At 40.3% G+C, this 13,726-nt stretch overlaps 1 protein-coding gene across 8 annotated transcripts in view; it reads left to right on the forward strand.

The window, feature by feature from the left end:
* Positions 1-13,726, forward strand: part of SYTL2 (synaptotagmin like 2) — a 136,155-nt gene that overhangs the window by 78,236 nt on the left and 44,193 nt on the right. For all 8 annotated transcript variants that reach the window (XM_030331753.2, XM_030331752.1, XM_030331755.1 and 5 more), the window contains exons 3-4: positions 3,325-3,476; positions 5,781-5,913. In XM_030331753.2, the coding sequence (XP_030187613.1) occupies positions 3,325-3,476; positions 5,781-5,913 (285 nt within the window). The remainder of the gene's footprint in view (positions 1-3,324; positions 3,477-5,780; positions 5,914-13,726) is intronic.

Here is a 13,726-nt window from a genome sequence, read left to right on the forward strand (position 1 = left end):
GACTCTTAAATACAGAGCACAAACTGAGGGTTGATGGTGGGCATGGGGGAGAGAGGAAAATGGGTGATGGGCATTGAGGAGGGCACTTGTTGGGATGAGTACTGGCTGTTGTATGTAAGCAATGAATCATGGGAATATACCCCCCAAACCAAGAGCACACTGTATGCACTGTATGTTAACCAACTTGATGATAAATTATATTAAAAAAAATCTTACACCACAATCAAGTGGGATTTATTTCTGGGATGCAGGAGTGGTTCAATATTCACAAAACAATCAACATGATACATTACATCAATCAGAGAAAGGATAAAAACCATATAATGATTTCAATAGATGCAGAAAAAGCATTTGGCAAAGTAGAACACCAATTCATGATAAAAACTTTCTGTTATGTATGTTTAGAGGGAACATACTGCAACATAATAAAGGCCAAATGTGAAAAACCCATAGCCAATATACTGAATGGTGAAAAACTGAGAACTTTTGCCTTAAGGTCAGGAACAAGACAAGCCTGTCCACTCTCAGCACTGTTATTTAACATAGTACTGGAAATCCTAACTACAACAATTAGACAACATGAAGAAATAAAAGGCATCCAAATTGGCAAGGAAGAAGTAAAACTCTCACCATTTGCAAATGACATGTTACTGTATTTAGAAAACCCTAAATATCCCCCCCCAAAAATGCTAGAACTGATAAATGAATTCAGTAAAGTTGCAGGATGCAAAATCAATGTACAGAAATCCCTCAAATTCTTATACACTAACAATGAAGCGGTAGAAAGTGAAATTAAGTAGAGAATCCCAACTTCATATATTGAAAAAAAAAAAAAAGAAGAGAATCCCATTTACAACTGTACCAAAACCAATAAAATATCTAGGAATAAACTTAACCAAACAGGTGGAAGATCTGTACTCTGTAAAGTGTGAAACACTGATGAAAGAAATTCAAGACAATGCAAAGAAATGGAAAGATGTTCCATGCTCATAGGTTGGAAGAATAAAGATTGTTAAAATGCCTATACTACCCCAAACAATCTACGTATTTAATGCAATACCTATCAGAATACCAACTGCATTTTTTTCACAGAGCTAAAACAAACCTAAAATTTGCATGGAACCACCAAAGACCTCAAATAGCCAAAACAGTCTTGAAAAAGAAAAAACTGGAGGTATCACAATTCCAGATTTCAAGTTATATTACAAAGCAGGAGTCATTAAAACAGTATGGTACTGACATAAAAATAGACACATAGATCACTGGAATATTAAAGAAATCCAAAAATAAACCCACAATTATATGGTTAGTTAATCTTCAACATAAGAAGAACGAATATCCAATGGGAAAAAGACTCTTCAGCAAATGGTATTGGGAAACTGGACAACCATGTGCAAAGTAACAAAACCAGACCTCGTTCTTATACCATACATGCAAATAAACTCAAAATGGATTAAAAGGCCTAAATGTGAGACCTGAAATAATAAAAAATCCTAGAATAGAGCATAGGCAGTAATCTCTCTGACATTAGCCCTAGCAACATTTTTCTAGATATGTCTCCTAAGGCAAGAAAATTAAAAGCAAAAATAAACTTTGGGACTACATTAAAATAAAAAGCTCTGCACAGTGAAGGAGACAAACTAAAAAGCAACCTGTGGAATGAGAGAAAATATTTGGTAATGACATAAAGGGTTGGTATCCAAAATATATAAAGAACTGATACAACTCAGTACCAGAAACAGATAATTCAACTAAAAAGTGGGCAGAATACATGAACAGACACTTCTCCAAAGATGACATCCAAATGGCCAGGAGACACATGAAAACAAGCTCAGCATCACTCATCATTAGGCAAATGCAAATTAAAACTACAATGAGTCATCACCTCACACCTGTCAGAATGGTGAAAATTAAAACACAAGACACATCAAGTATTGGTGAAAACGTGGAGAAAAGGGAACCCTCTTGCACTGATGGTAGAAATGCAAACTGGTGCAGCCACTGTGGAAAACAGTATGGAGGTTCCTCAAAAGATTAAAACTGGAACTACCCTACCACCCAGTAATCACATTACTAAGTACCTAAAAAATACAAAAACACTGAATCAAAGGGATATATGCACCCCTATGTTTATTACAACCTATTTACAACAGCCAAACTATGAAGCAACCCAGGTGTCCACTGATAGGCAGAGGATAAAGAAGAAGTGGTGTGTATTACAATGGAATATATTCAGCCACTAAAAAAAGAAAAATCTTGTTTGCAACAACAGGGATAGAGCAAGAGAGTGTAATACTAAAGGAAATAAGTCAGTCATGGGAAGACAACTACCATGTGATCTCACTCGTGTGGAATTTACAAACAAATGAGCAAAGAAAAAAGAGACCTAGAAATAGATGCTTAACTATAGAGAACAAACTGATGGTCACCAGAGGGGATGTGGGGGGGTGGTGGTGGGAGAAATAGGGGATGAGAATTAAAGAATACATTTATCACGATGAACAAAAAAAGACTTGTTAAGTAGAACAGTGTTTTTTTAAGTGAGTAAATTAGGAAGATTTTAGGGCTGCATTTGTTTTGTTCTATAGGCTTTAGCTTTTCAGTGAGCATGAGTGATCATGGAACCCTTGAAAGCAGTAGCTGCACAATTGGCTGTGCCTCTGCCTCTACTCCCTGTCCCCCTCCTACCATAAATTTGATCTTGCCTGCCTCCTGCCTGCTTTTTCAGCATTCATTTCCCTAGCATTAAGACCCAGAGACATCATGCACTTCCCCCACAGAATGTCTCTGATAAAACTCATTTCACTGAAATGGAAAGGATTGATGAGCTGATAACTACACCACCACTTATTCATTGGGTATTAAGTGCCAGGCATTTGCAAAGGGCAGTTTATATGCATTAGCTAATTTAATCCTCAAAGCAATCCCATGAAGTAGATTAGTATGATTAACCTCTTTTTACAGCTAAAGGGACCAAAGCTTAGAGATGCTTAATATATCATCTTTCCCTGGGGAGTTTGCATTTGAACAGTAGACACAGAAGACCACAGCCCAAAAGTGAATCCGTTCTTGAGAAATTCCAGACATCATGTGGAGGTCAGGGATAAAGTCTTTGATTTTTAAAAAGTGTAAGCCTTGTCTTTCTTGACTTTTCATTCAAAGAGGAATATATATTTCTTAGTCATCTAAGAGGTTTGTGGGGTCTTCTAAATTATTGAGAGCTTTATTTGTGTTTCTGTTTACAAATTTCTTTATGCACTGTCACAGTAAACTCATTTATTTACCATGGGCTCTCAGCAAAGTAAAGCTCTTTTCCTTTTGTAGACATTTGCCTGAAAAAATTAAGGATGACCAACAGTTGAAGAATATGAGTGGCCAGTGGTTTTATGAAGCCAAGGCAAAAAGGCACAGAGACAGAATTCATGGTGCAGATATCATCAGAGCATCCATGAGAAAGAAGAAGCTCCAGGTAGCAGGTGAGTTGATTTGGGTAGTACATTTTGAGCCAGCATTTGTGGGGAAGGCATTGTCAAGAGAAGGGAAGGATGTTAGAATCTTTACTGGAAGCTGCTGAGGGATGTCATTTAGAGGTTTGCTTTGCATAATGTGTAGTCCCCCAGCTCAAAATCCTCTTGCCCTGAATTCAGATGGATGAAGGCAGGGCTAAGTGACCCAGGGTAATGTAGAAAAACATGGGACGTCCTTTAGAGACTGTATTGAGTTGTAGTAGTATAGACAGTTGGGGTTTATTTTTTTTTAAGTTTATTTTATTTATTTTGAGAGAGAGAGAGAGAGAGAATGCACATGCATGGGAGGGGCAGAGGGAGGGAAGGAGGGAGGGAGAGAGAGAGAGAGAGAGAGAGAGACAGAGAGAGAGAGAGAGAGAGAGAGAAAGAGAGAATCCCAAGCAGGCTCTGCACTGTCAGCACAGAGCCTCACATGGGGCTTGAACTCACAAACTTTGAGATCATGACCTGAGCTGAAATCAAGAGTCAGAATCTTAACTGATTGAGCCACCCAGGCGCCCCAACAGTTGGGGTTATAAGGCATTTACCCCTGCATTCCTTTTGGCTGTTAACTCAGAAGATTCAGAACCTTTTCCTTTGAGTAGGGTGACAGAAAGAGACTAGCATCTCTTTCAACAACTTTAACATCTGATACCTCTTTAATCAACCAAGTGTATTACTTAAGAGACTGTAAAGACAGTATTTTGAGGGCTTCAGAATTCTGTTGGGTTTATTAAACATTTATAGTGTGCCTTCTCTCTCACTCTAGACTAGACAGTATAAACTTTTACCCCTGAGAATAGCCCCTGTGTAGATCTAACCTGTACACAATAAGGAAAACAGCTCTCACCTTTTGATCATTTAATACATTATAGGCATTTACTCTCTATATTTGTAACTATAGCAGCAATATTGTAAGGTAGGTATTATTATCCCCATTCTATATATGAGACATGTAAAGTTCAGAGAAGTGAAATTACTTGTCCAAGGTTGTATCATTGGCAAATGGCGCACTGGGATTTCATTCTTTATGACTCAGAGTCATACTCCTTGCAAATAAAGGCTTATTGTTGAGTATATGCCATGTGTTGCTCGCATCCCTCTTGATTTTCAAAACCATCCCGGCCTTCAGAACTCTTGATAGGTACAGGTTACTATTGTGGATTCTGTTTTGCAATTGAAGAAATTAGACTTATGTGTAGAGAGACTCTGTAGGGAATACCACCCTGGAATGTGACTATTTGGTAATTGGGAGCCCTTATATTGAGACAGAGCATGAACGGGGGAGGGGCAGAGAGAGAGGGAGACACAGAATCAGAAGCAGGCTCCAGGCTCTGAGCCATCAGCCCAGAGCCCGACGCGGGGCTCGAACTCACGGACCGCGAGATCGTGACCTGAGCTGAAGTCGGACGCTTAACCGACTGAGCCACCCAGGCGCCCCTGCTTCATCTTCTTAACGTTGATGTATAAGCATTCCTGGCATTTATTGGCTCTGTGGTCTTAGGCAAGTCTCCTGAACTTTTTGATCCTCAATTTCCAAACCTGTGAACTTGGAAAAAAACTCCTTCCTCACAAGGAAATGCATGCAAAAAACTCAGCACTGTGTCTGGCATTTAGTACTTGGTTGATGCTATGAGAGGTGCTGGTGAAGAGATCTGATGTTCAGAGGCAAAAAGAAGTTATTTCGTGAATAGGGAATGCAGAGTTTTTTGGGGGACCTTGGCATCTGAGCTGGGTATTGAGGAGTATGTAGAATTTGGATGTGTAGAGACTGGGGGAAGGAAGAGGCAGTGGAGAGGAACATTCCAGATGATAAGTGTTTATTTCCCTTTGGGTCCCAGAGCCCAACCTCAAGTCAGGCACTGTTGATGTTTGGTAAATGCTTGGTAATGATGGTGTCTCTGTTCCAATGAGGACTCACTGACCAGAGAATTCCCCTGGCATACATATTTAGTCCTGTCCCCAGTTGAGGTCAGATCCACTTAGAGGTGGTCAGCATTTTGCTGTAGTGGTCTCTGGATTTACCTGCACATTTAAATGTACAATCATGCTCTCAGGAGATTCTGCTTGAGGGAAGCTAACAATATGAGAATCTACTGACTTGACTTGCAGATGTAATTCTGACCCTGGATACTCAGACTCATTAGTGATTGCCTTGGCACTCTGGAAAGGCCTGAGGTTCAAGTTTGAGCTTCAGTGATAAGAGCTACTATAAGAGTTGTAGGTCATGGAGGTGAGGGATAACCTTCCTGTCTTTATTGTTTCCTCTTTCAGCTGAGCAGAGTAAGGACAGAGCAAATGAGGCAAAGGAAAGCTGGGTGAATAACGTCAACAAAGATGCTATCCTTCCCCCAGAGCTAACTGGTGCTCTAGAAGAGCCAGAGGATGTAGCACCAGCAAGCCCAAGGTAAGGTAGAGCTTACAGGGAGAGCCGCTGGATGTGGGATTCATGGCTTGGTGTGCTATGAGTGCAAACACCAGACTCTTCTCACAGGCACTGTGATGGGAGTATGTATGAGAGAATTTGGGGCCCTGATGTGGACAAAGCCTGAGCAGTACTCTTCCAACTTCGAGAATTTCTAACAAACCTGAATGTTAAATAAAATTAAAATGTTAAGTGGGTGATTTCTTCTAGCACCAACAATAGCTGATTTTTATTTGTGTTAATGATTTCACCTTAGAGTAGAATGAAGAGGTACTTCAAAATAAATATAGTCGTTTCAGAGAAGAGGTGAATTATGATCAAATTGTACAACCTGGTTCAATGGAAGAAACTCAAGTTTCTGGGAAACCAGACATGAATTCAAATCCTAAATATGCCACTTATTAGCCATTTGATGATGGACAAGTCATTTAACCTCTCTGAGTCTCTCTTCTTAACTCTAGATAGGAAAGATAATATATATATACCAGGAAAGACTATAATGAGAATTAGTGATAACGTAGGTAGAATACCTGGTATATAGGAGGTGCTCAGTAAATGCCTCTTTAGGATGCAGATTGTCCTCAATATTTCAGTCTTGATTTTTTTTTTTTTTTGGTGTTTTCCATACCTGTTACCATCTGGCCAGTCAAAAATGTACATTTGTGCATCCTTCCTAAGAAGTACCTGACTGTGGAGGTACATTGCCAGAAACCTTTTGATGATTTGCTTTTAGGTATTTAAGATCTTCCCATTGGTGTTCATCCCTTGGAGGTATAGTTATTACCCTTTGGTGGGAAGGCAGTTGCATTGTATCTGTACCTCCTCAGTGAAGACAATTCAATTCAGAGTCTACAACAGGGCTGAAGTCAACAAATTTGCTGGTAGGATAATCACTGAGTCAGTTTCCAAGTCTGAGGCACCTAGGGAACAGGGATATTTCTAATGTAGTTGACACATGAGGGAGAAGGTCTATAATGTAGGCATCAATAGGCATTTCAGAGCCAAATATGAGTAAAGTTACATGACGTGAATAATGGAATACTGATTCTATTAAGGTACCCAGTATCCATCTCCCGGTTGGAGAGGACTCACTTCCATGGGTTGTAGGCTGGACTGTTTCCCCTCTGGGATGATTTGTAATGTTCTGTATGTAGAAACCATGTTGGCTAGAAGTTAAACAATAAGTAGTCACTAATTGATTTTGTGACCTTGTGTTAGAAGTGACTTAACTTCTTGGGCCTTTGGTTTCTCAACTATAAAAATGGAATGATAATGATTTTCCAGCAGGATTACTGAGAATTTAATTAGCTAGTAAATGTAGAATTCTTAAAATGGTCAATAGCACATAGTGGGCATTTAGTGAATGGAAGTATGGACTCTCACATACATTGAGTGAGAATCGATCCCTACCACTTCCCCTTGGTGACTTCCCATTTTCCAGCAATCCCCCTAATGAGATAAAGGATTTCCTTCCATAGGGAAAGATGAGAACTTAAGTATTAGAAACTCCAGGAGTGAGAACACAGTTATTTAGAATCATCATTAAGGAGCTGAGAGCAGCTCCTAAGAGCCAATCTGATGGGTGATGGGGACACCAGAACACTAACTAGGGGAGGAGGGTTCAAGTACCACAGAAGGGGAAAGGAGATTTGGGGGTGTCAGAAGACCAACTTAGCTTACTGCACAGTTTTATCTGGGTCAGACTTCCTGTCCTTCTCCCAAGAACGCATTTCATCTCAAAGGGCCTGGGGGACAGAGGCGCCACTGCCCTCATTACCTGGCTTTTCTTCATGACCCCCATGCAGGCTGGTGGGTGTTTCTCCCTGTTCCTCAATTTGAGGCTATTAATATAGCTTCCCCAAGTCATATCTTCATTATTTTCTGCATTCCTTGTGTGGCCTCAGACGAGTCTTTCTGGTTTCATCTGTAAATCAGAGCAGAGCTGCCTCACCAGGATATTATGAGATTAAATGAAATGAGATGTGGGAACCACTTAGCATTTCACAGGAAGAAAGAGAATTGGCAATTTCCAGTGGCTTTATAATTATGTTATTATAACATAGATGAGGTATGGTTCAGAAGGCAAGAATAAAAATGTCAGAATAAAAATGTATGCTGCTTTGCTCATGACATGACATGGGTGGTAATCATCCAGAACTGTGGAAGGAGCTGTTGTTTACTTCTTCCTTCCCATGTCAGAAGCTAGTACTTTACTCAGTATCGGGTTCCTGTGGTGTTTCTCACCTATACTTTAACCTTTGCGAACTGGGTGTGTTAAGTGTATTTTGGGGCCTGTACTTTTAGAGGAATTGAACTTCAATAGCATGACTCAGTACCTGTCAATATTTTCTTAGCCAGGAGTCAGGTGTCCGGGAGTGTTGTGAGGCAACAGTGACTAGATATTGCAATTTCTGAAGCAGTTTTTCTAATAGGTTCTGTGGCAAGATTCCTTGTTTGTATGGGCACAGTTCTGTGGGGTCCTGCCTGGGAAGAATTGAAACACTGTGGGTGCCTGGCATGAACTCACGCACCATCTGGTACCTGCATTCTTCCGGAACTCATCTTTGTTTGCACCTGTGACACAAGGAAGTAGAGAGAGGTTTGATGAACGAAGGAGTAGAGAGTGAGGTTTTCTTTAAAGTGGTAAAGGGAAAACTCCAAATGCTCACAGTTCCAGTGCTGGTTGCTGAATTTTAACTGTGCAGTATTGGCACAAACTGTGGTCAAAGACCAGTGTTTTGTTTTTTCAAAAAATAACCTGTATTTCTTAGTCATCACAGATTGGAATCTTATATAAAAATATAACAAAAATGAAATACAGAAAACAGCAAAATCATACAAAGTATAAAGCTCCAATACAGTTCTGGGTTGTCTTAGCAAATTGCTATAAATGAGTCTAAATGTATACACGCAATTTCTGTACTCCCCTCATTGCGAACCAGTGACACGCAGTTCTCAGATTGGCACTGGTTCATGAACCACACCTTGATAGCACATCATGTCCTCCCTATCCCCAAATAATCCACAAGACATGGCTGAACCAAGGTGGGGAGTATACAAATAAAGATGTGAGAAGCTCTTCCCATGGGGGTCAGGACCCTGCCCATAAATGAGGTATAAGATGTCTTGACTATAGAGGTAGACCTGTTTTGGGGTGAGAAGACCTTCCTTTGTTACTTGGGATGACATGTTCTGTGAAACAAGGTTGGGTGCTCTGGGCAACACTGATAGTCTTAGATGTCCCCATTTTGGTGCTGGTTTGGTCTGAAGGAGGCTGCAAGTGGACTGGCCTTGTAGTTTCTCTCTCTAATCTCTTCCTTTAAGACTGCCTGTCTGAAGATTGGTCTCTGTGATAGCTTATATTAACACTGTGGCCTCTCACAGGACCAGCCCAATACACTAAAGAAAACGCTAGTTTCTCAAGTGCATTCCAAGCTTCTCATTTCTTTTCCCCTTCTGGTTCCTCTTCTCACGTCCTTCCCCATCCCACATCCCTCAGTTGCCCGATAGCCTCTCCTTTCTCCTTTGAAGGAATCTAGCATGCATTCCACTCTAAGGAATATTGACTTTTTAATAACCCTGCACGGATGGAAATTTTCAGCTTCTTGCCTTTTCTGAATGGTCACCTTATTGAAATAAGAGCCTGAGCGTGTTTGTGGCATCCCAACACACAGCCCAAGTAGCTCTTATCATGTGGTGTGCAGTGCAGATGAGGGCATTTCAATGAAAGGATTCAGAGGTCTGTCATGTGTCTGTCTCCCACCCTGTATAGACTTTCTGCTGGGAAGACTTCCAGTTCCTAATGGTTTCTAAAGATTAAAGAATTACCTTCAGAATGCAGACTATGATATTATACATGGAAAATCCGATAGACTCCACCAAAAGTCTGCTAGAACTGATACATGAATTCAGCAAAGTTGCAGGATACAAAATCAATGTCCAGAAATCAGTTGCATTCTTATACACTAACAACGAAGCAACAGAAAGACAAATAAAGAAACTGATCCCATTCACAATTGCACCAAGAAGCATAAAATACCTAGGAATAAATCTAACCAAAGATGTAAAGGATCTGTATGCTGAAAACTATAGAAAGCTTATGAAGGTAATTGAAGAAGATTTAAAGAAATGGAAAGACATTCCCTGCTCATGGATTGGAAAAATAAATATTGTCAAAATGTCAATACTACCCAAAGCTATCTACACATTCAATGCAATCCCAATCAAAATTGCACCAGCATTCTTCTCGAAATTAGAACAAGCAATCCTAAAATTCATATGGAACCACAAAAGGCCCCGAATAGCCAAAGGAATTTTGAAGAAGAAGACCAAAGCAGGAGGCATCACAATCCCAGACTTTAGCCTCTACTACAAAGCTGTCATCATCAAGACAGCATGGTATTGGCACAAAAACAGACACACAGACCAATGGAATAGAATAGAAACCCCAGAACTAGACCCACAAACGTATGGCCAACTTATCTTTGACAAAGCAGGAAAGAACATCCAATGGAAAAAAGACAGCCTCTTTAACAAATGGTGCTGGGAGAACTGGACAGCAACATGCAGAAGGTTGAAACTAGACCACTTTCTCACACCATTTACAAAAATAAACTCAAAATGGATAAAGGACCTAAATGTGAGACAGGAAACCATCAGAACCTTAGAGGAGAAAGCAGGAAAAGACCTCTCTGACCTCAGCCGTAGCAATCTCTTCCTCGACACATCCCCAAAGGCAAGGGAATTAAAAGCAAAAGTGAATTACTGGGACCTTATGAAGATAAAAAGCTTCTGCACAGCAAAGGAAACAACCAACAAAACTAAAAGGCAACCAACGGAATGGGAAAAGATATTTGCAAATGACATATCGGACAAAGGGCTAGTATCTAAAATCTATAAAGAGCTCACCAAACTCCACACCCGAAAAACAAATAACCCAGTGAAGAAATGGGCAGAAAACATGAATAGACACTTCTCTAAAGAAGACATCCAGATGGCCAACAGGCACATGAAAAGATGTTCAGCGTCGCTCCTTATCAGGGAAATACAAATCAAAACCACACTCAGGTATCACCTCACGCCAGTCAGAGTGGCCAAAATGAACAAATCAGGAGACTATAGATGCTGGAGAGGATGTGGAGAAATGGGAACCCTCTTGCACTGTTGGTGGGAATGCAAATTGGTGCAGCCGCTCTGGAAAGCAGTGTGGAGGTTCCTCAGAAAATTAAAAATAGACCTACCCTATGACCCAGCAATAGCACTGCTAGGAATTTATCCAAGGGATACAGGAGTACTGATGCATAGGAGCACTTGTACCCCAATGTTCATAGCAGCACTCTCAACAATAGCCAAATTATGGAAAGAGCCTAAATGTCCATCAACTGATGAATGGATAAAGAAATTGTGGTATATATACACAATGGAATACTACGTGGCAATGAGAAAAAATGAAATATGGCCTTTTGTAGCAACGTGGATGGAACTGGAGAGTGTAATGCTAAGTGAAATAAGCCATACAGAGAAAGACAGATACCATATGGTTTCACTCTTATGTGGATCCTGAGAAACTTAACAGGAACCCATGGGGGAGGGGAAGGAAAAAAAAAAAAAAAAGAGGTTAGAGTGGGAGAGAGCCAAAGCATAAGAGACTGTTAAAAACTGAGAACAAACTGAGGGTTGATGGGGGGTGGGAGGGAGGGGAGGGTGGGTGATGGGTATTGAGGAGGGCACCTTTTGGGATGAGCACTGGGTGTTGTATGGAAACCAATTTGTCAATAAATTTCATAAAAAACAAAACAAAAAAAAAACAAAAAAACAGAATGCAGACTGATGGGGATCAGAGCCTTCAACCAAGGGAAGCAAAGTGTTAGGTGCAGAGAGGACTGTGTTAGTGGCAGTGGGCATCTCAGTGCCCTGGCATCATATCAAAGAGGTGGTAGTATACTCTGACTATATACAAACAAGCCCTGGTAATAGATGTCCTCTGTCAGAGGTCAGTTACTGCTTTTGCTGGAGCAAAATCAGCAGGGGGTACTATGGGCCAGCCTAAACCACAGGCAGAAGAGTTCAGAAAGGCCAGAAGAAAGACAGTGAAATGTGTACAAAAATAGGAAAGAGAAACGGGTATGAATGGTTAGGATGGAACAGTTAATCCATATATTGGCTCGGTTTACTTTCAGGATATTTATTAGAAATAAAATGTTTAAATATCACTGTATGTAGCTGATTGGAAACACTGATTCAGTGTCTTGCTAGCACCCAGTAGAATAAATCATTTTATAGGGTTTCTAATTTATTCTTCATTCAGTCATTTATTTAGTCAGTCAGTAATTATTCCATATTTATTGTGTGCAAGATAGTAGCTAGGAATTCAGAGATGAACAACATATGGTCCCTGTCCCTAGGGAACTTATTGTTTGCCAAAGGGGCTGTCATGTATAACCATAAATTGTGATGTCACATGATAAGTGTAATTAAAAGCTATGGGAGCACAGAGGAGTAGCCCCGTGTCCAGGGTGAATGTGAGGGATTGTCAGGGAAGCTTCTAGAGAGAGTTATATGTAAGTCAGTTCTTGAAAGATGAGAAGGATTATGTTAGGTAGACATGGGGAGAATGACAATATAGGCACAGAGAATGACATGAGGGCCTGGCGTGTTGGAGACCTGAAAATGGTCTAGTAGATGTGCTCTGTGAGTGATGGGCAGTTATGCTGCAGGAAGAGACCAGAGCAAGATTGTGAAGAGCCTTGCATGTTGGCCAAAAGGCTGGACTTTTCCTTTAAGTCACAACGAGCCATCAAATGACATTTTGATCAAGTTTGCTTTTTAGAGTGATCATTCTGATAACTGTGGAAGATGGGGTTAGGCAATTCCATTAGAACACTGTAACAGAAGTTTAGGTGAGAGATGGTAAGAACCTAATCAAGGGAGTAGAGAAAAGAGGAAACGTATGACAGTTTTAGAGATGAAATTAGAAGAAATTTCAGGTGTTTGTATGACACAGGGATATCTAATAATCTATAAAAGATACGTGGGTTACTTGATGAGATATTCTCAACTGTGAGTTGTATGTCAGAACTGCCCAAGGAACTTTTAAAAATCCAGATTTTTCCCGGGGCTGAGCGTCACTGTATTTCTTTCTCAGCATTGAGGACATGGATATTATTCACCACCATGTACCAAGCACCTAACATGTAGTGATAAGTATCTGGGGAAATGTATGAATGCCAGCACTTTTCTCTTATTTTCTGCACACTTACCACTACCTGACATTGGGTTACATATTTATTTTTGTGTGTATGTATTGTCCTTCCCCGCCCTCCAAATGCATGAGGAAAAGGCCTTTTGGTTTATTGCTATATTTTGTTTGGTTCACTGCCCTATTCCTAACACATACAACAGTGCCCAAAGAGTGTCTTGTGGAATGAATGAAGGAAGGAATGAATGAATGGAGAATAGACGGAGAGTGAGAGACTGACCACTTGAATGAAAACAGTTGATAAGGTAATGAATTATGAGGTAAAGAATAATGGTGAATGAGGGGTTAACGAATGAACAAATGAGTGAATGAATGAATGATTGAATGAAGTAGTTTGGAACTCAGGAATAGAGTAGAAAAGAGGAGAAAGGGAAAAGTTAAGCTACAAATGAAGAACATGATCGATAGCCTACAGACTTCATTGCTTTGCGTTACTGAGAATCTCTCAGCTCAGCATTATCACCATGAGCTCTGGTGATTATAAAAGATGGACGAGAATGTGAGGGGTATTCTCACATTTGGACAACTATAAGAGGG

The sequence above is a fragment of the Lynx canadensis genome, chromosome D1 (assembly GCF_007474595.2).
Source record: "Lynx canadensis isolate LIC74 chromosome D1, mLynCan4.pri.v2, whole genome shotgun sequence".
Lineage (NCBI taxonomy): Eukaryota > Metazoa > Chordata > Mammalia > Carnivora > Felidae > Lynx > Lynx canadensis.